Raw genomic sequence first — 24,080 nt, forward strand, 5'->3', positions numbered from 1 at the left:
TGCAGATGCGTTGCCTACCCTTATACGACGGAGGAGGAGACGCACATAAAGAGGATAATTCCCCTTCCTATGCATCTCCTCCACCGTCAAAACCACTTCCCCTTCCTAATCTCTCCTTTTAAGAAAAGGATGGTATAAAGAAAAGGGACTTAAATTAGGCCTCCGGCACCATCCTCATCAGACGAAACACGGGATTGCTTCCATTTCACGCCTGTCTTCTGTGTGGTCGTGGTATTACACCGGGCGTGCCGGCCCATTCGTGCTAAGATGTTAAAGCGGGCACTACCACTGTTGCAAATACTGTGTTCTAATATTCTTAATAATAGTATCTTCGACAGAAAAAGTAGAACGTCATAAGATGTTGCGTTTGATATTTTGTATTCAAAAGTGCTAATGGATGTAATAAACCACATTTTTATGTTTTGTTACTTGCAAATTTTTCTTCATATTCATTGCGGTTTCGTATCCGGGGTTGTGTTTTTATTATATTAGCATAATATTGACTTACATGAACCAAATCTAATTTTATAGAAGTTTAATCGAACCTGTTCGAAATCGGCTCACTAAGCCTTAATTATGTTTAATAGTATCTGTCATTTCCTACGAATGTTCCTTGAAGTCAGCTTTAATAATTTCCATGAATGTTCTTGGAATAAAGCCGTCAAACAGATTTTGTGTTAACTTTACATTAAAACTAACAGAGAAAAATTATTTTTTTAAATATTAGTAGGTTTTTGTTGATTTACTAATATTTCTTTTAAACATTCCAACTAAGCTCTAGGCTTATGCTAGGATATGGTTCACGACAATAGTCGAATGGCGGGATTCGAACTCTCGACCGCAAGATCGGTAGTCAGTACCCGAAACCATTAGGCTATATTGGCGCTTTGGCGATTGACTATTCAGTTAAAATTAAAGATTTATAACGGACGAAATCATCAAGCTGAAATGTATTAAGTAAACAGTCCGATTAGTCACTTAAAAGTACAAGTGCTGTAAGCTTTACGTGATTTTATATTAAGTAATGACATTCATTTTTTTTTTCATAAGAACCTGGTAATAACAAGCACAACGAAAATGAATTAGTGATATTGATTGGCGAACGGTAATAGAGATTTGTTTTTAGATAATTTCGTCATTATAGATTATTTAAATAATAAAAGAAGTACCTATCTTCACATTGTCACAAATGTTTCGGTATAATTACCATATACTATACGTGTCTGACAAGTGTATAGGACTCTCAATATATTAGTCTATAGAACACGGAGTTCCCAGCTAGAATATGTAGTCTTTTTGTTATACTGAGTATTTACGTAAATTGAATTAAAAGCTGAGTAGAGATATTGCTTTCTATTTCTCGCACGGGCTTAACCCTTACCGCAGTTTTTCATGCCAACGAACAATCTTCGCGACTTTCACATTAATATTGTTTAAAGTAACTACATTTTCTAGACATTTAGAATTTAAGCAAAATTTATATCATTAAGGTTAACTTCATTGAAAGATGTCATTCAATTTTTGTGGGTCATTATTATAACTAATATTAAATCAAAGAAAGTTTGCTGAAGTTAAAGACCGTTATCTCGTTACTTTGATAAAGTAGTACGCAGCAGATGTGATGAATCGGCTAACAATAACTTAAACGACCACGACGTCAACATATCTCAACTTTAAATTTTATGGGAAAAGTTATAACTTAAGTCACGTAACGTAACAACGAAGACTACTAGACCGCGACCACCTAAATCATACAATTATTGCTTGACGGTATAGGTTTATATTCTGTACATGTGTGTATACGTGATCGCGCTGTTTTGACCTATTGTGGCCACAAAGGTAGATCTAGAAGATAGAGGTGCTTCGAGAAAATTTTGTTGGTGAGGTGAGGTGTTTTATCCTCGGCTTCGATAGCACCTGCCTCTGCTGGGGCTTTATACATGCGGTAGCGAAATTATATTGACCTTGTTATAAATATCTTAAACCATGTCAATTCTATCTTCAACCTATGAGTATATAGTCGCTGAAAACTTAATAATCTTCATTTCTAAATCAAATCCGTATCTAGACGGATCAACTTCGCAATTAAAAGATCGCTTTTCAAATACGCAAATAATGTTTTGAAGCACAAATTATGGTATTCTGAGATGCTAACAAGTATTTGATCTTACAATGGTTTTGTAGGATTGTGCTTGGTATTAATAATCTTTAAATACATGACATGGTACCGAGATAGAAGTCGGATATACAATAGCCGGTCTGTTCCGGGGGCAAATATGCTGAACTTGTATTTAGAAAATTGTATGTGTCGTCGTGAAATGTGAGGTCAGTAAAAAAACAATATTGCTTAGATGTTCAAGTAGCAAAGTTAAGTGAATTAAGTACAATTTACACAACAACCACATGACTAAGATATCCTTAATAGCTTTTGATCGGTTCATATTTAAAAAAGTAGCCTATAATATACGAGTACTATCCATGTCAGCTACCTTTCAGTGAAATTTCGGTCGAAATCGGTTCAGCTGTTTCGGAGATTATCCGGAACAAACGAACAAGCTTGCGGACAGACAGACAGACAAACATTTTTAAATTTGCGATTTTCGTTATCGCCTTCGCAAATATATCATCTTCCTGAAATCGGAAATCTTTCCGTTGATATTACAAGCAGACACTCCAATTTTTTATATGTATAAATAGAAGATAACTAGTCTTTTACCTTTATATAAAATTTTTATATAAATATAACTTGTAAAATGAAAAGCGATGAACATTTTAATGTTAGATTAATGGTGTAAAGTAAATACATATGTACATTTCGACGGGTGAAAGGCTATTTGTTTCAACCGTTATTTTAGGCGATATTGACATATATGTATATTCAGGATCAGCGAATTTTTCTGCGTCGTTTTAACCGGTTTTATAAAAATCAGAGCATTTCCGTGGCGCTTGAAACAATCAAAATGTAGGTGTCGTTTTTAAGTAGCCATGTATGAAGCGCCAAAAATCAGCAGTTATTAATAGTCAGTGGATTTGAGCTGCATGACATTTCTATGAAACGTCGCTTAGACCATTTATGAGTTCCCTATTTCTATAATAAGAGGCGTTTGAAGCGTTTTGCTTTTTTGGCGAAATGTTCTAAGCAGCGGCGCTTAAAACATTTCGCCTCGCACAAAGTTTCGATAAGGATGTCGCTTAATACAAATTGCCTGCCACCAAATATACACTTGATTTTTTTTTTATAACATAAGGTGGCAAACGAGCAAGCGGCCACCTGAATCCGCCCAAATGGCGAAACGACCGCTGCCCATACACATCCGCGATCGCAGACGCGTTGCCTACCCCTATCCGACGGAGGAGGAGACGCACATAAAGAGGATATTGCCCCTTCCTCTGCATCTCCTCCACCATCAAATCCACTTCCCCTTCCCATCCTCTCCTTATTCTTATAAGGAGAGGATGGGAAGGGGAAGGACCCTTTTCTTAAAGGGTGGTAAAAAGAAAGGGACTTAAATTAGACCTCCGGCACCACACTTATCAGACGAAACACGGAATTACTTCCATTTCACGCCTGTCTTCTGTGTGGTCGTGGTGTTACATCGGGCATGCCGGCTCATTCGTGCTAAGATGTTAAAGCGGGCACTACCACTGTTGACTGTCGCTTGAACCCTTTTGCTTCCATCTGTTTGCAATGTGGTGTGTCGTTTAAAGTATTACGAACCGTAAGTACAATTTCATATAAATGTCATTTAAGCTGTTAGTACCCGATAAATAATATTTGCTGCTGTCGGTTCATATAGATTGATATTTAGCATTAGTTACTTGAAGCATTTTCTCTGAACTAAAATCTCTGTATGGTTGCAAGTTAAACTGTCGGAAGCTATGTATAAAAAGGTTTGGCAGCGCCGGTTCAAACAAGTATTACTCGGCGCAGCAGCCTTTGAACTACGCCGGTATAAATACCCACCCCCACCCGCGCGGGCTCTTCAGTCTAGCCTTGGACTTAATCGGACATCTGCAAGTGCGCACCGTACTAGTACAATTGGGAAAACGTACTAGTACACACTTTTAGTACCTTTAGTACTACAGATTTGTGAGAACACAATAACATGAATAGAATATAACGAGAGTTATAAATTACTTCACATCAAATTTTAAGCATAGTCAAACATATGTTATTAGCGAAAATAAATTTAAATTATAAATGACGAGCTGTTGCCCGCGACTTCGTCCGCGTGGTATTAGAAAACATACAAACTACATAAATTACAAAAAGCTACGTATCCCTCGGGAACCGGACATTTCTCGGGGATGAAGCTTATCCCATGCGTACTCCAGACTTTGTTTTATATCTGTGCCAAATATGTTGAACCGTTGCAGAATGATCGAGTAAAAATTAAAAAACTAAATTGATAATTCCCACGGGAACCGTAACTATTCCCGGAATAAAAAGTAGCCTATGTGTTCTTCCAGACTATGCTCTAAACCTGTGCCAAATTTCATGGAGATCCGTTCAACCGTTTAGGCTACAAACGCTAACAAACATCCATCTATCCATCCATCCATCCATCCATCTATCCATCTATCCATCCATCCATCCATCTAAACTTTCGCATTTATAATATTAGTAAGATTTAATCCACTTTTGATTCTCATTACCGAAGGTGGATGCTTCAATCTGGCAAATATTCAATCAAATCAAACAACGAAGAGGCGAACACAGATATCGTGTAGTACTGTGCTAAAACTGCTAAAAGTCCGATTAACATAATCCGTTCGGTACTTTTAGTACAGTGCCGAGTAACATTATATATTTATTTTTAAGTTTTATGTAGCGAGTAGCTCCATTAGGTCTTTAGAAGATTGATATAAGTGGGTAAACAAAGCTTGTTTGATGTTTGAAACTACTTTCATATTTGATTACTTATATTTTTAAAGTGGTACTTTAATTTTTCTAGCTATTTATTCAAGAGACTTCTAAAAGTAAAGATAAACAAATCTTGTGATTTCTTTTATTTATTTTTTGCCCAATAATCATTATGCCCTACGACATAAAAATAAAATGAGAACAAATTTTAAAGTATGAACCGCCACAGTAACGAAGTTGTCAGTAAACTATGTGAGTTAAAACGACAATATTTGAAACATGGAACTTGGTTGAGCTATTATGATTTGTTCTTAGTTCATTAATATTCTGTCGGTTAGACAACAGTCTAAATCTAAAACATATGCAGAATGTTGGTTGCCTTACTCTCCAAAATAACTATAAACACAGTTGATACAGTTTGCTTGGATCTCTCATTAAGTCAAGTAGCGGTTAAACCTTTTTGCCTTTCTCTATTACTTGGTACCTTTGTATCAAGCGACATTTTTTTTCGACAGTAACAGCGTTAATAAATAATGAAGTATGCAGAATTATAGTAATTTTAATCTAGAACCGGTCCAAAAATCTTTCAATTGAAATTGTTTTCAGGATGTCCTTTTATGATTTTTTTTAAATGATAACTTTAAATGGTTCTCCTGAACATTTAACCTAATGGCGCTTAAAACAAATAGTCTTCCACCCATCGATATGTATATTTAACCTAGCGTACTTGGCATGGAAATATTTTTTTACACAAAAAAGAAAACGTTCACTGTAAATAATATATACAGAAAAAAATTAATGTTCATGTTCATAACCTATATAAAATATAATAGCACTCTCTCTGTCAAGCGAGTTTGCATAATCGTTTTTCGAGTCAGCGTTTTAAAAAGATAGCTCAAATAAATTCTTAACATCTGCATTCAGATGAAACCTCAACTTTTATAATAAATTTCTAGAGCTTCGCCTACTTTTGTAAAAGTTTTACTTTCTGCTATTGTTTGGTAAGGTAAGCTTGAAAAAGCTTGCGCTAAGATATGGTTTATGACAATAGCCGAATTTGAAGCCGGGATTGGAACCCTCGACCGTAAGTTCAGTAGTCCGCACCACAAACCATCATGCCGGTGCTTAAAGATTAAACGGATTGATTGATATTTGTAAGAAGATATCTTTAAAACGGCCAAATGATATTGCTGAAATTTGGCACATAAGTCTGTAAAACAAAGTGTGGTAACAAATGCTATATTTTATTACTATGTCTTTTTTATAATTCCTGGATACAGTCGAGGATACTTGGGAAAACATGAAAAAACTGCTGTTTATTGACTTATTTATTATATTGCCACGTATTAAATCAGGTCTTTAGAATTAAACATTTGTATTTGTACTCCAAAGTTTTAATATTTTTAGCTGCTAGCAAGCTCTATCTGGCGCTATCTATTTTGTTTTTTCCAAATCGTCATTGTTTTGTTCTTGAGAAGCGATAATTTCTTTCTTAAAAGCCCGTCTCCTTGCGTGTCGGCCTGGATACCTAATAACTTGTGGTACATCCCCGTTTTGTATAGTAACCTAAAAGTCATAAATAAAATAATCTACTTATATTTTTTGGGGTAATGCATTATGTGGTTATACATGATTGAAATAAACACGTGTTTTTACTCATTGGCCGCCGTTGATTTATATGTATTTTGAGCGTCAATGTAGCTATACCTTTCACCGCATTTTTTCGGAATAACTGATTTTTTAATCATTAGTCAAGACTGTCTATGTATTCTTATGGTGAGGCCACAACGTTGACATCAAGTAAGAATTCAAACAACAGTGACGTTATTTTTTTTTATTTTTTATAAAATTTACATTTAAATATATCCACACAACTACTGCTCAAACAAAACATCAGATAAAAATGTCTATGTATAAGCACAGATTTTAGTCTACTGTGCCGGTCATCTCAACTTTCGTGACCACGGCGTAAGGTATACAAAAAATCGTAATCACTTACCCTTCGTCTTGCAGGAACGTTGTTTTCTAAGAATTTATTAACTGCTCCAAGTGTATTAATAGGTATCTAGAAAGACATATCAGAAAAATCTTTTTAATAGTACATACAAATACATACATATCTTCATATTCGTTACCAGCTGTTTCCCGCGACTCCGTTCGCATTGATTTAAAAAATAAACAAAAGCAAGAAGCCTATGTGTACTTCCAGACTATGCTCTACATCTTTACCAAATTTCATTAAGATCCGTTCAGCCGTTTTGGCTACAAACTCTAACAAACATCCATCCACCTAAACTTTCGCATTTATAACATTAGTAAGATTTTTTTACAAACAAGTGTTTTAAATCAGATTTGAATATCTCTGGAAACTTTGTATTCAATGTCAAATGGTGCAGAAGTCTTACAAGGGTTGAATTGGGGTTTATGTGCACAGACTTTGTAAGATGAGGTCAAAGTTATAAGTTTTAATTAAGCAATGTTAAATACTAGCTATTGTTCTCAACTTCGTTATTTCGTAATAAACATTCTTGAGTATATATTTAATAAATCTACTAATATTCCAACTAAGCTCTAGGCTTGTGCAAGGATATGGTTCAGGACAATAATCGAATGACGGGATTCGAATCATAGACCGCAAGATCGGTAGTCCGTACGTCAAACCAATAGGCTATTGGCGCTTTTTATATGATTTTATTTACTTATACGCATTAGGTAACGTGACGGACGTCGCTATGAAACATGTAAATCCTCCGTATCCCTCTGGGTTACGTGTGTTGTTATAATGATATTGTTCTGGAAGCGATGTTAACGTGAATTTCAATTGTCGTAACACAACTATATCTATTTATTTTGTTTTTTCGATAAAACTGATAGAGATGGCAACAGTGTTGATGCCGGGGTATAACGACAGTGGAGACTCACACATATGAACTTACCGCTATTATGTCATCAAGCAACTGAGACGCATTCGGAGTCTTTACCGAGATTTGCGTGTCGGATGATTTGAGTGATGATGAGGCATGTTTTGGTGATATTAAATCTGTTTCTGAGGACAGGTCGAGTTAATTATTATGATCTCATACGATAGATAGATTTATTTAGTATCGTCTGTACGAATTACCCCCTTTATGCACAAGCCAACATAAATCTTAGAAACTAATGTCCTTGCGTGGCGAGTATCGCGTAGCGCGCTCATGAAATACAATTCTGTTTCGAAGATGCGGCAACTTTTATCATAACTATCTTGACAAATAGATTGCAAGCGACTGGGTTAGGCGATAACAGATAGAAATATCGACGACGTGTGCCGTTAGGAGCTTCTATGACACTGTATTTATATAGGAACTCAGTGACTAGATAAATTTCGAACATTTACATCGACTTGTGCACGAAGTCCCTAATGCTTAATATGAATTTTTACTTTTGAAATAATATGCAATAAGATGACATAAGTATATGAGCAAGCAATGGATTCAGTATTATTGTTAATAATATTTTTTCCTAGCAACATTTTAGATTCGATAGTAATGAAAATAATTTCCACTTACATATGTAATAAGCGTAATGCCTTACCTGCTTGTATTGAGCCTGACTTTTGCAGAGATACACTAGTATTACTGGCTGTATTTGTCAAAAAGGTTCTTACAGCCGTAAGTGCCGCAATAGGTATCTGAAAATGTCGTAATTACACGCTTAACGACATTTGTCTACTCTAAAATAGGACAACTAGCATCAGCAATGATTGTCAGTACCTATAACATTGTAATTATAATAGGAATTAGATAGTGCATGGTTAAAATTATCTGTGGCGCAATAATTAAGCACAGAACTAATGTATATGTCTTGGTTCGATACTCAATCCATTGTGTTTGGATTTTCATAGTCGCGGATATCCGCCGTGTTCTACTTACAGAAAAAATTCTTGTTCCATGACACGAGAAAATCTCCACCTCTTCTTACTAACCAATTAGGTGGCAGTGAGTTGCATAAACGATAATAATAAGTCTTATACCGCTGACTGAAAGCTGCTATTGGTTTTTGTTCTGCGTAGTCTGTAGAACTCCGCCAAAATCGTCGATTGTTTGACTGACTCTAGTATTATAGTTGAATCCTAACATAGAGAAGGTTTGGGCTCCGTGGAGACGTGAGTAAACGGATAATAATGTTTTTACTTACATTAAATATATCTTCAAAGAATGTTGGATTTCTTTGAAGGTTAACTTCCTTTCTGTACGTAATCTGATCAACTGACTGAGCAGGTGGATTCAAGTTTTTATTAACATTCTCATTTCCAATGTCAATTCGTTTTTGTATTATTTGAGGTGAATCATTATCGCCCACAATTGACGCATCGATTAAACCATTGATCTGTAAAAATGTTTGAATATTTCATAGCCATAATATACTCAGTTTTATTAATAAGTTGCCGCATTCGATTTTATTGAATAAGTTGTTGAGATAAAAGAAATTGAATATTAAAGATATTCCTGAAACTCGAAAAAAAGCCGATTATAGCTTCAATTACGTTTACAGTGAAAGGTATTATTGTTCTTTTAATTATTATATGTAAATACTAACTTTTGGCCCGCGACTCCGTCCGCGCGGAATAAAAAAAACAAAAGCATGTAGCCTGTGTGTTCTTCCAGACTATCCCCTACCTCTATGCCAAATTTCATCGAGATCCTTTTAGCCGTTTAGGCTACAAACTCTAACAAACATCCATCCATCCATCCATTCATCTATACTTTCGCATTTATAATATTAGCATTAGTATGATTACTATTATCCGTATCGATAAAATGAAACGTTTTACACGTTTCGTTCGTAATTTTATAATTTAAGATTTTTTTATTATAGCTTTCGATGGAAATAACATTACGCCTACATATTAATTTTAGTTGAGTTAATAATATGTTTAGTACAGTTATTTAGACTAACAAATCGCTACTTTACTTTGTATTAATTTGGTTAAGCCTTTAGCTGTATATACACCTTAAGTTTTAACTGCACACTTCGACTGTTCAGTTAAAACCGAAGATAGGTAGCGGATTTTACCAGTTTTCTATACATATAATACAATTGTAGCGTCTGTAGATAATCTAAAATAAATGTCTTACTTCTTCATTAGTTGGTACATTGGCGTTATCGTTTATCACACCGGAACTTTTAATTTTTAATTTAAATGAACCAACTGGTGGTATCAATTCATTTGTAACGATGTTTTTGCTAGGAAGTACATTATCATTTTGTACTGCAGGTTCATTAGAAGAAAGCTGAGCATTGCCGCCAGCCTGGAACTAAAATTTTTATTAAAGCTTATAATTAATCTATATGCATACCCTTTAAATAATGCAATTAAATGTAATAAATAACACAAACAAATAGTTTAGTTGAATTAAGAAATCAAAACTTAAAGAATGCTTAGAAATTTACATTATTACCTTCAATAGCGGTTAATAACAAAAAGGTCTGAAGTAAAATACAAAATCAATCACACCATTTTATTTAACCACATAATACTTGAATAAACAATAAAAAACTGGGTGCATTATATGGAAATTTTTGCGTGTACATATTATTGTTATCGCTGTTATTTTACCACACCAATTAGTTAAGATGCTGGTTTCATACGAGGGCAGGGCAACAATGAGGCAGAGTAGTAGATAGTGCAGTACAGGGATGGTATTCAAGCATAAACAGAGACAGAACAGTAACGGTTTTGATAGTGAGTTTACTTCAAAACAATATTTGTACTGGACTGTTCTATTATCTGATTTATCTACTTCACTATTCTACCCTCGTGAAACAAGCATTACTGATTACGATTAGTAAGCCATTGATAAAAGCTTCTTCTCCTGTTCGCGTCTTTGTTGTTTAAGTTGTTTTCTCCTTAGCCTTTCTTGCCTTCTTCTATCTTTGTCTGTTCCGTCAACACCTACCAAAGTAGATGAGGAATAACGGTTTCCTGCTTGCGCCGCGGCAAATCCTGTACCAGCGGATGTGTCTCCATTAACACCGCCGGCCAAACCTGCGCCCGCCTTCACGTTTCCGCCCGCTGTTGCTCCAGCGTAAAGGCCACCTAATAATTTTTGGGCAAATGTCAGTGATAAGTTTTATACATGTAGTTATTATATTTTGTTAAATACTTGTGGTCAAAAGTAAGTTACACCTACTCCTGTTCTCCTATTTCTCTACCATTAAAGTTAGTTGTGATATTAAAAACTTGAATAAGAAATTTTATTCAGCTATCTTATAAGATATAGTTTGTGTTATAATGTCCTTACCAATAAAAAGATATAATCAACATCGTTGCCACATCAATTTACTAATAAATCTACACATGCATTGAAATTAAGAGTTGCGGATTTATTCGCCTCGCCGAAGTTCGAAGAGTTTATATTTACTACTTGAGTAACAACTGATTCAAATTTGATCATGAATATACGAGAATTTTATTTAAAACTGCTACACTTTTACAAAAATGTCACATATCCACCTCATGTATTATATACCAAAAAATCAGAAAAAAAATGAGTTTTTAAGGAAATGTTAATGTTACTAGTTGAAATTGTTACAATTTTATTGGTTGCTTTTGCTAAGTAGAAGTAGTATTTTCAAAGGAGTTAAATGTTAACCTGCCGTTCCACCATTAGCGTCTACAGCACCTCCTAGTCCTGCCCTCGCTGACTGACCGTGAGGAGTGCCGGCTTCAGCGAAAAGACCGCCAGTTGCACCATTTCCTTAAAGACATACACATTTTAATAACATTAAGGTCAATTTGTACTAAGTATAAATTAGCATGACGCATAAAAGTCTTCCATTTGTGACGTCAGTCCCAATGCAATACCACAAAAAATTCGCATAATTTAAACGTTTCTCTGTACGCCTGTCTTCTGTGTGGTCGTTGTATTGAATCGGGCAAGCAGATCCATTCTTACAAACAAACATGCTAAAGCGGGCTCTACCACTGTTAAAATATACAAATTATTGTATCTGTCAGTGTAACTGGACTGTTCTTAGTTTTTTTTTTCTGAATAGTCATTGTTCAGTTTTAACTGTGCAATTAAAACCATACCGGCTACACTTTAATTGGATTTGTTCAGAACACTTTATCTCTAGGTTATAAATATGTGAAGTTAGTACCTAATAAACCTCCAAGGCCAACTGCTGCGTGGTAACCTGCGAAGTTAACGCCCAGTTTTCCGTTATCAAAGCTGATCAATGGTGGGGCCTGAAACGATAAGGAAATTATAATAATATTAGAACACATACATGAAAGTTTTATTAATTTACCAGATTTAGATATGATTTATTAACTAATATTAACTCTATCAGTGGTAGAGTCCGTTTTGACATCTTCGCACGAATGGACCAGCTGGTCCTGGCGCAATACCACAACTGCACAGAAGACAGGCGTGAAGTGGAAGCAATTCCGCGTTTCATCTGATGAGTTCGTGCCAGACATCCAATTTTAATCCCTTTACTTAGGAAAAGATTAACTTTATAAGAAAGGGATGAAAAGGGAAATTGAATTTGAAGATAGCAAATATGCATAGAAAAAGGAAATTGCCTATTAAATGCTTCTCCTCCTCCGTCGACTAAGGGTAGGCGACGCAGCTGGATAAGGTACTGACTGGACTAACAGTGGGCAGATAAAGGCTGATCATGATTATGATGATGATGAAGAACGCAGCTGTATTGTGTATTTTTTTTCAGTAACAATAATATAACTCTAAACCATTAGAATGCTACATGGATTATGTGAATTAAAATACAGTATTTAATTATATAATATTATTATAAAATACCACGAGAAGCAGCTTTTTTTTTTCAATATTAATGAAATTTCCATATATCGATAGCGATCAATTTTGTTTTTACATTTATTTTCTCTAAGCATTCCAATTACAGACAGATCCCAATGCTCCAACGTCGTCTCAATGTTAAAAATAACATAAATTACACTGTAGCGTTATTTACAAATGTTCAGTTACTTAACTTAATTAAGTATAAATTGATTTCAGTGATGTTAATCTGGACATTAAAAATATATTTGATAAGCATATTACGTTGATAATGTTTTTACATTTTGTGTAATAAAATGTTTTTTTTTTTTCACATATATTGGACGATATCTTGTCTAAAAAATTAATTAGACATTCGTAAATATAAGTTCAAACTTGTTTTTCTAAATATCTAAAAAGAAGATTAACAAAAGAATAAATAACAAAATATTAACGAATACAATTTTAATAAAAGCAAGAAGTACTGAAATGATTTTTAATCTTTCATCTATTGCCAGTGAGTACTATTGTTATGTTTTATTTCAAAGATGAATCAAAGCAAGAAGGAAGGAAATAATTGACTATAGAGAGTTAATTACAAAAGATTAGCAACTCATTGCATAATTCAGATTGCGTCAGAATAATTTACGACAAAGGAACTTATAACAAACTAGATAATGAAAACAATCTTGTATTTAAGAAACATGAAAAACAACAATAAAAAATAAAAACTATAAACTAAAGTGAACGGGCTTTTCCCATTTTTTGTAACACAAAATATACATATATTATAAAATTTGTATTTACGTTATTACCAAATGTGGAATTAAAAAAAAACTTAGAGCTCTTTGCGCTCTTCTGAGTTGTGTCGCCGATTTTCGTCGCTAAACGACTTAAGCAATACAATGTCGTAGAGGTACATTTTGTTTTGGATATTTTATTCTTTCATCGCAAAAGCCAGTTTGCTACCTCTCTCTCGTTGTTAAAGGAGTCATTGCGATTTTCGAGTTAGCTGGTTAAATCTCTGCAGTTGACATTTTGTAGATTCGTGTCAGCCGTGACGCTTCTAAGTTGTATGTACGGAGCGCGCGCTTCTAATTGCTATAACTCGTAATTTTAATTTTAATTAAAGTATTCCTTGTGTAAGAAGGATCTTACAGTTTTACGTGTAATTTGTATACGTTTATATATGTTTACGCGCACATTAACGTGTGATCTCTATATCTGACGGTGCCCTAAGGAGTTTCGTCTCTTAATAAAAAGTAAATAAATAAGAGAAATGTTTTTATAAGCGCGAAATTACCTAGTGATGTAACGTTCGCATTAAAAATGTTATTAAGCTTTTAATGAAAAAGAGATTGCGATGTATTCTTACAGGCTTTAACATACAGTCCCACGTATTCATCAACGAACGTATTCGGTATTCACATTTAAATTTTTATAAATCCGTGTGTGTTTTAAAATCCACTTATGAACATAGATTTTTCACTATTGTTTAATACTCTTTGAGTAGGCACATAGTGCGTACTATGTTTAAACTACACTGAACATCACAAACCGTGGTCAACAACTAGCTTAGTGAACATTAAAAATAAAATAAAAACGGACCTACACTTTAACGTATATGCTAACGAAAACATTTCAATGCTATATTTAAGGTCAGTGTAATAATTATTGCCAGTGTAATTATTCTTATTTATTATTAAATTAACGTAGATATACATTTTTAAGCTTAAATGTTTTTAGTGATGCAGTCACTGTACTATATGTAGTCTTTATTTCCATTTATGTGTACAGAGAATAATTTTGCTTTCAGTTAACTTTTTATATCGATGTCTTTAAGTGTCAATAGTAGACAAAAAAGAAATGTGAATGGTTAAAAAACTTAACGAGGAAAACCGCGTGAACTTACAATAAGAATTGAAAAATATCAACTCAAAAGGTTATGATCTTTCAAAGAAAATAAAATACTTACTGAATAAACATGCGGTAGAAGAAACACGATGAAAATAACAGGAAAACTTCCCATTGCCATCTTTTCTGTAAGTAAAAGGAAATTGATATGATAATATATTGCTAAAACCATCTTCAATAGAAATATGAATTTGTAACAAACATTTCTAAACAATTTTAACTCCATAAGGCATCGCAGATTTATTAGAAACAGATATGTCTATTTACTAATTAAAGAACATGACTCTATGTGGGTACCATCAATTTAAACACTAAAAGTTTTCAAAGGAAATCCAAAGACGATAAATGACACTGTCAGCTAGTGACACGTGTAAATATTATTTTGTTATTTCTACTATATTTAAAATAAATAATAAAGCAATACAAATTCAGAAAGCTGATTATGCTGAGTCTTAAAGGACGGATCAATGGTTTTGTGGAGGTACACAAATACACCTAAATAGCTATCATTTAAACGCAAAGAATGTTGCCCGATTTTTTTTAGTTGTATTGTTGTTTTTTTTTTTGAAATCGGGAAATTCGGATTTCCGACTGTCCGTATGTCCAAAATAATGTATTTACTGTGGTCATATTTTTTCTTAACAACTCTAATAACCTTTCGTACCGTTATCCCTTTTTTTGGAATAACTCACCGAGAATTTAATAAAAAAATTATTGAAAATATTCTTAAACTAAAATTTCTTTCTTTAACTTTGAAAGGCTGTAATTATTTTTTTTACTCCAACTACCTTTTTTTTAAAGGGATTGTTATTACATTGATAAAGAAATTTTAAATCCCTGCCTTGTTGAATGATGTTTAATGATGTATTTTGAAGAAGAGTCACATCTCATATGGGTTTTCGATGTAAGATGCAACTGTTTTCATCGGACGAATTGATTTGATTTGTTAATAAAGTGCGATATTTGTAGAGGTCGGTATGTGTAAACGTTACCTGCAGATTGCGTCAAACATCGCAATAACGCCAATGTAATCTAACTTTCACTTATTTCTTACAACATATTATAAATGTGATTCTGTTCAGTATTTATTTTAAAGACATCCGTTATTGATTTCAGTTTAAGTGCAAGTTAAAAATATATATACTCGTACATTAATCCATAAAATGTAGTTCGATTTTTATACTGTGCAGTTTAACACGTCTTTTAAATCATTAACGGCCGCTGATTGATATTACGGACGTCAACGTAGTATTTTTATAAGAAAAGAAGGCAAAAGAGCGGCGGGAACACAGAGGTGGCCAACGACGCCGATGGACATCCGCAACACCAGCGGAACTACAGATGCGTTACCGGCCTTTAAGGAATATGTTAGTAGTTGGCCCGTTATTGCATGTTTCACCTTAAATATGTATAACCACAATAATTACGCTAAAAGAACTTTATTTGTAAGTCAAGACCGCATTTTATAAGCTTACGTATATTGCATTTGTATATTTTTAATATCTATGATTAACTAATATTACAGAGCAATAAAAGGATCAACGTATACTTAAGTTAACATTCATTTGAAACGCTAAGTTTTGTATGGTTAAGCCTTATACTTTATCTTTAGTGGACAGAAAAAAAGAGATAAAATCCAGAATATTCTGCTATCATTCTCATGCTTCACCAAATCCAAATCCTTTGCCTATATTTGCCTATTTGGAAAAGAGTTTAAAGGGCAAGAGAACCCTTGGGTCTCCAGATTCAGAACCACTCATCGTATGAAAAAGCGATATATAATAAGATGGGTATGTCTTCCTTTCCCGTCCTTAAGTTTATTAATTACTATTACAATTATGATATTATACCTATTTCCAGTTTAAGAAACACTGCCATAAAAACTACTCTAATCTATTCGAATATTTCACGCGTTGTACTCTGTCATTTGAATATATTATTTTCATTACAAATATCTATGATATTTCGTGTGTGGTAAAAAGATATTTGTATGCGTCACTTGGCTTTACCAGAGAGCGTATGCATAATTAATGGAGTAAAACATTCCATTATGCTCGTACCTTAACACAATCTGACAAGACCACCTCAGACCATCTTGAATATAGCAATGAATATTAATTGTGATTTGAATTAAAGGTTTAAGTACTTATAAACAATGAGTCACTGCTAACCGTGAGTTTCTACGTATGTGTACAGAAAAAAAAAAACATTGCTGTGTTTACAAAGAGTAAAAATATTTTTAAGCATTTGTTTTGGCAAAGAAAACCCACGGTTAGAATCCGTCAAATAAGGCGTTTTTATTCTTAAATAAAAACCTTTTGTCTTATTAATACTTCTATACATTTCTTTCGTGACAACCTTAATGCAAATAAAACACTGTATAGGAATGTATACGTATCGGTTTCAAACCTCAGTATCGAAAATCTATTAAGATTCCTACATTCCCTTATATTTCAGGCAAAAAATAATAACAGAAAATCGTGTTACTTTTTGGTTAATATTTTTTTGGATAATTGCTGATCAATAGTAAAAAAATATATTAGAAATTTATTAACACTTTAAGAATCTTTAAACATTTTTTCAAATTTTTACTATCTTATTCGCTTATAAAATTTTAACTTAATATAAAACGATATAAACCTAAGAATATAAAGTATAAAACTAACTTACCAATTCGATTCCTCAAAGTAATACAAAAACAAGTATTATTTCACTGTAATAGCCGTAATTAATTCGTGATTTTTGTAACTGATTATACTTAATGTGTAGTGTGTTGGTGTTGCTATAATTGCGTGCGCAGTCGAAGGCTTAGCGGAAAAAACTACGGTCATGAGTCGAGCCGTTCTCTTCTTTTGTTTGTCGCAACGCGCGGGACCGGTTAGCCGCCGGGTTTAATTGCTACTTTGCTTGACTAAATTTTACGTTAAAAGCATATATTTATTTAATAAACAAACTGTTATCAATAACGTAAAACAACATGATTCTCAAAAATATACACCAATTTAAATATGAGTAGCTTATCTTATTGCTACAAGATATAGCTACTACTAACTAATTTAGTCTTTATAAAATGTATAAACCGTTTTAAAGATTTCTTTGTTCTTGAGTCACGAAAAATTGACGGCAAAAATATTTTTTTTATTCATTTCCGAATGTCTTTTATAATTGAACATAAACTAAATTAGGAAGAAAAATAATACTGTATCATATTTCTGCCATTGTAATATTGTGCTTTTAATATAATTAAGATTTTACTTGTTCATTCTGGAACTCCTCTTGAAAACAACGTTTTTTTTTTCTGATAATATTCAGACGTCATTCGAGGTATGATTTGTAAACATACAGTTGGCAGTTATTTGAAATATCTAAAATAGCGAAATGATCTCTGTATATAAGCATCTGCTATGTTTGTTTTTACCCTTGATTGACATAAAAGAGGATGAACTGAAAGGGATATTCTCCTTTCCCATACATCTCCGCCGTCAAGGTCACCTTCACCTCCTAAAATTACTAGTGTTTATTTTACATATAATATACTTAAATCTGAAAATTCATTAATTACAATATAATCTCTATCGTAAGAAACTGAATGACGTATATAAGCCAGCTATAAATTTAAATATGCAACAAAAAATCAACACGAAAGGAAAAATACTAGAAAAATTGTTATTAAACAACTAGACAATGCGAGTCGTCATTACTCTAAATTTTTTTTTTGCTACTTAACCAAATTAAAGTATGAGAGAATTTGACTGTTCTAGTTTTTCTTAAAGACCCACATGTAACACAATACACAAATATTTGCCCCACAAATCATAAATTATCAGTTTAAACCGAATGTTTTACAGTAAAATAACATTGCAAAAATTTTGGTGTCTCTGAATATTTTAAATGCTTTTCCCCGCCATTCAACTATTGTTCTGATCACATCCTAGCATAAGTCTAAAACCAAAGAGATTCAAAAACATAATATTAGCTTAGTTGACACTTTACTTGAGACATTTTTTAGGTCCTCAAATCCACATGTCATTATAATTAATTGTATTTGAATTAATTGCCAATTGCCAATAGTCGCATTAAAAAATTATATTTATGTTTTATTTCGTGACTGTTTACTTTATTATATAACAAAAATCAAACAAAAAAATGGGACCCACCTGCAAGCATTACCTTTCGGATAAAAAATGAATTATCAAAATCGGTCCACTAGCGGCGGAGTTATGCCGTAACACACATAAAAAAAAAATAATAAAAAAAAAACATACAGACGAATTGAGTACCTCCTTCTTTTGGGAAGTCGGTCAAAAAAGATAGAGCTAATTATGATTTTGTAAAATGTTTTATAACATGTCAATACAAGGACATGAGTTGGCACTAAACTTAACAACTAACAAAGTACCTTTCAAAGAAGTTACCGATGAAAAAATGTTGTTCACTATGTCTAGTAAATTAACTAATATTTTTTAAATGTCTTTGCCTAGAACTTAGCTAGAATGTTTACAAGAAAGAAAATAGAAACAAAGTTTTGACTTACATTATCGTCACAAAAAATAGCTAAGTAAAAAAAATATTGACAACAATGGGCTGCAGGCTCAGCATGGACCGCGTGACCTAGGCCATGCGGTCCTGATTTTCAGTCTAGAAAATAATGAATTATTTATTATTAATTGTTTGTTTCTTTACATCCGAAAGTACCGATTTGGAAAATTCTGTAACAGTTAAAATTAGGATTTTAAAATTAATTTTTATTAGCAATTAGCAGCAGCTACATTTTTCCCAGGTTACATAAATTTTATGTTTTACTAGTTTTCACCCGCGACTACGTCCGCGTGGAATTAAAAAAACACAAAAGTAAGTATCCTATGTGTTCTTCCAGAATATCCTCTATATCTACACCAAATTTCATAGAAATCCGTTCAGCCGTTTAGGCTACAAACTCTAAACTTTCGCATTTATAATATTAGTATGATTAACTATTTTTTTTATCCTGCGCGAACATAGTCGTATGTAAAACTTGCATTTTATAATTAAGATAATTAACGAATACAAATAACATTTTCTGTTTATAGTTTAGGTACATTTCACATGTCATAAAAATACATTTAGTTTGAATGGTTTATGATTAGGTTTATAATGGTGCCAATTACACATCTCATTTGTTTATTATTCGCATTAGGCGACCCAATTACACAATACGCTAAACATCTTCGAAAACTCTTAATAAGTTTTACTCACTCAAAGCTCTAGTATGTTTAATTTTAACAAAATATCAGCCTGTTTGGATTTTTTATATGTAGATTTATCAAAATTAGATTCTCTTAAAAGATCCTTAACTACTTATAATTTATTTGAAACAAACGCGTGCCAAATTCCCAGGATATTGTAGGGGACTAATTTCCTTGTCCCTAAGCTGAATAGTTAATGAACACCCTCACGTACTGGATATAAATTTTGTCTCTCCGGAGTGTATGATGGAGTACTTAAATAGTATTATTTAAAATTCGACGCGGAAAACTCCTATAAAGTAGATCAATTTTATAGCTATAGGGCAAAATTGTATAGCTCGACCTGAAATACAAAAACCCGCATCATTCATATTGCGAAAAAATAAGGCACTGTTTTTGACCTCAAAAGAAGGAGGTACTAAAGTCGTCTGTATTTTTTTATGTGTGTGTTACGTCATAACTCCGCCGCTAGTGGACCGATTTTGATAATTCTTTTTCTTTCCGAAAGGTAAAGCTTGCAAGTGGGTCCCATTTTTTTTTTGATTTTTGGATCAAAGACTACGACGTAGTTAAATAGTTTAGCTCAAAATCACGTAAATTAGTCATGTAATAAATAAAAAAACAAAACCGACTTCCAAACAAAATACACTAAAAACAAAATATTCTCAAAAAAAAAACAGAACACTAAAAAGTAACGAAATAATTCCTTGAAAATAGTAAACCTACCTTGGTTTACTTTGATTTGATTGGAAGTTGGTTTTGTTTTTTGACCGACTTCCCAAAAGAAGGAGGTACTCAACTTCTCTGTATGTTTTTTTTTATTTTTTTTTCATGTGTGTTACGGCATAACTCCGCCGCTAGTGGACCGATTTTGATAATACTTTATTTATCCGAAAGGTAATGCTTGCAGGTGGGTCCCAATTTTTTGATTGATTTTTGGAGTCAAAGACTACGACGTAGTTAAATAGTTTAGCTCAAAATCGCGCGACGAAATTTAGGGTCATTTTTGCTTTCATTGCTGACGCAGCCTAAACTATAAGACCTACATAAAAAGGATGTATGGAAGAATTATAGCCCTTTAAATTCGCTAAATAAAAGTCCGCGATAGCATATATCTATGTATTAAGGTTGTCGCACAATAACCGTTTGTTTCGCGAAAACCGTCAAATAAATGCAATCGACTTCATTTAAAACGCTTTTATTCTTATTTGCTATGAATCCTTATCCAAATGATATGTTTTCATAATAGAGTATGAAATGTAGATCATAATTGCCTTTTACAGTATGTAATTCTGACCAATATTCTAGAAGTTATCAAAATATTAAAACTCACGGGCAAAGGCGGCGCGCGGCTGGACAGAATTATGAGTGAATGGTCGCAACGATGTATTAGTTCTTTACTTAATTTCTTAGATATCTCATACTTTGTTTGAAAGATAGGGATTATCAAACTGCGATGTTTAGATTCACTAAAAATCGAGAAATAAATAAACTTTTTAATAAAAAAACAAAACCGACTTCCAAACAAAATACACTATAAACAAAATATTTTTAAAGAAAAACAGTACACTAAAAGTAACGAAATAATACCTTGAAAATAGTAAACCTACCTTATTGTAACTGTTATGTCTATATTGTACAATTATTATTACTTTGAAGTCGGTGTCAGTCAATGTAGTTCCATTACTTAATTGTTACTATACTTTCAATTGTCAATTGTTATGGTAAAAATGTGAAACCCTTAAGTAGAAATATCACTGCAAACCTCGGCTGACACCGACATCAAAGTAATAATAATTGTACAATATAGACATAACAGTTACAATAAGGTAGGTTTACTATTTTCAAGGAATTATTTCGTTACTTTTTAGTGTACTGTTTTTTTAAGAATATTTTGTTTTTAGTGTATTTTGTTTGGAAGTCGGTTTTGTTTTTTTATTAATAAGTTTTTTATTAAAAAGTTTATTTATTTCTCGATTTTATGTGAATCTAAACATCGCAGTATGATAATCACTAGCTTTCAAACAAAGAATGAGTTATCTAAATCGATTACCTAAGAAATTAAGTAAAGAACTAATACATCGTTGCGATCATTCACACATAATTCTGTCCAACCGCGCGCTGCTGTCGCCCGTGAGTTTTAATATTTTGATAACTTCTAGAATCTTGGTCAGAATTACATACTGTAAAAGGCAATTCTGATTTACATTTAATACTCTATTGGAAAACATATTTATTTGGATAAGGATTTAATAGCGTTGAAAATGAGGTATAGATTTCGAGCGATATTTTAATGAAAAAAGTGGTTATTGTGCGACAAACTTAATAGATAGATATACGCTGTCGCGGACTTTTATTTAGCAAATTTAAAGGGCTACAATTCTTCCAAACATTATTTATATGTTAGTCTTATAGTTTAGGCTACGTAAGCAAAGAAAGCAAAAATGACCCTAAATTTCGTCGCGCGATTTTGAGCTAAACTATTTAACTACGTCGTAGTCTTTGACTCCAAAAATCAAACAAAAAAATGCGATCCGCCTGCAAGCATTACCTTTCGGATAAAAAAAGAATTATCAAAATTGGTCCACTAGCGGCGGAGTTATGCAGTAAAAAAAATATATATATACAGACGAATTGAGTACCTCCTTCTTTTGGGAAGTCGGTCAAAAAGACGATCGAAGCCCCCAAGTTGGATTTTTAGATTCGTGGTTCGACTACGTGTACTCTTTTCTAACTGGAAAAAAGGAAAAGAAAAATTTAAGTGACCGTTATCAATTTTTTTAAATGAAAGGCAACAAAAGAACAAATCACTTGATAAAAATTATTTAACTACACAAGATTATAATTCTCGATAGCTGTAGTTTTGACATAACAATACAACGGAGAGGAATTATTTTTTCCAATATGAAACACTTGAAATACGTTAAATCAATGGTTAATTACCGCCTTCTGACAATGTGAAAAAAGTTTTCCAACAGTCAGACTACGTGTTTTGTCTATACTAATGTAATAAAAAATGCAAACGCACTTCTACGTCATGCAAGATGTCAGCAATTTCAACATATTTTTTTAATAAGAAGCTCCACACTTATGACACGCTATGGTTATATGTTTTCACGCTATTTAATTTAGGTGTGAATAAAGCTGGAAAAGAAGCAAGATTGCCACGGTAATGGTAATTGTTAGCCAATGGCAAAGGCTTTTGTTGTGATTTAAGCATTTCAATTTTGACATTTTTAAATTAAGGTTATACAGAATGTTAACACTAAATAAAGTTTTTATAGTAATATAATGCAGATGAAAGACATACGGGAACAGCTTTTGTTTCGTTATACCTCTATACATCAGTATGTCATACATATTTTTTAAAGAACTAACAATAATAGTGCCTCACCGGTCCTGATCAATTCGTCACACTATAAGCGTAAACACCTCGGTTAAAAATTGCTTTAGATAACATAAGAACAATGACACTATTAGTGCTAAAGTATTGCAAAAGTGGACCATTAAGGTAATGCTATCATAATTTCGTTGTTAATACTCTAGTTATTTGTGAATCATTACATTTCTTACAAAGGAATTAATGATATCATAAAAATATTGCGAACGAATTTAAAAATGTAACTTTTCAAGGATTATACACCATTATGTTAGTATTTACTCAAAAAAAAAATAAGTTTTACCTATTATAGTTTGTCTAAATAAGATAGATTAGTTTGATAAATGACGCATATGAAATATCGAATTCAATTTGCGTGAAGGCAAATGCCATACTTATTAGACAGGTATCGTAGTGACGAAACAAACACACATTGCGAACAATTTTGAACTATCGATATTCGGTTTAAATAATCATCAAACTCAACTAAAATTATTATTTTCTTATACATTAAGTTAGAGGTCAATTCTAGTATTGATTAGAGAATTTAGCGATGACAGAAATAATAGCGAAATTCAATTCGATTACATACGACTGTAGTAGTAATAAACATTTATTTACTATCATTATTTGTTATGGTCATTATTAACTTGAGAAAACAGTGTTCTTTTTTATTTTATAAGTTATAACTATAAATCTATCGATTCCAACTTCTATAAGAATAAAAATCGAAAATCGATAAGATTCATGTCTGATTTTACACAATCCATCCCTACTAAATTTGAAATGCATTGTCAAACGAATCTAAAAAAATTAGACACACTATAATTACATGTCATTATTGAAAATTTGCATTGAAAGATTGATAATCTAAAAATTGTTCTTGTTCAACATTTGATCATTAATTATTGTTT

At 32.7% G+C, this 24,080-nt stretch overlaps 1 protein-coding gene across 1 annotated transcript; it reads right to left on the bottom strand.

The window, feature by feature from the left end:
• Positions 1 to 6,177: 6,177 nt before the first annotated feature.
• LOC106099315 lies at positions 6,178 to 17,395 on the bottom strand. The gene is made up of 11 exons (XM_013277826.1): positions 17,233 to 17,395; positions 14,624 to 14,688; positions 12,008 to 12,095; positions 11,500 to 11,604; positions 10,804 to 10,943; positions 9,982 to 10,161; positions 9,041 to 9,232; positions 8,438 to 8,534; positions 7,801 to 7,910; positions 6,864 to 6,929; positions 6,178 to 6,430 (listed from the first exon to the last, which is right to left on the bottom strand). The coding sequence occupies exons 2-11, from the start codon at positions 14,681 to 14,683 to the stop codon at positions 6,299 to 6,301; spliced, it is 1,170 nt and encodes a 389-aa protein (XP_013133280.1). The 5' UTR covers positions 14,684 to 14,688; positions 17,233 to 17,395; the 3' UTR covers positions 6,178 to 6,298.
• Between the last annotated feature and the right edge of the window lie 6,685 nt (positions 17,396 to 24,080).

This window comes from Papilio polytes, unplaced genomic scaffold, assembly GCF_000836215.1.
Source record: "Papilio polytes unplaced genomic scaffold, Ppol_1.0 DF824135.1, whole genome shotgun sequence".
Lineage (NCBI taxonomy): Eukaryota > Metazoa > Arthropoda > Insecta > Lepidoptera > Papilionidae > Papilio > Papilio polytes.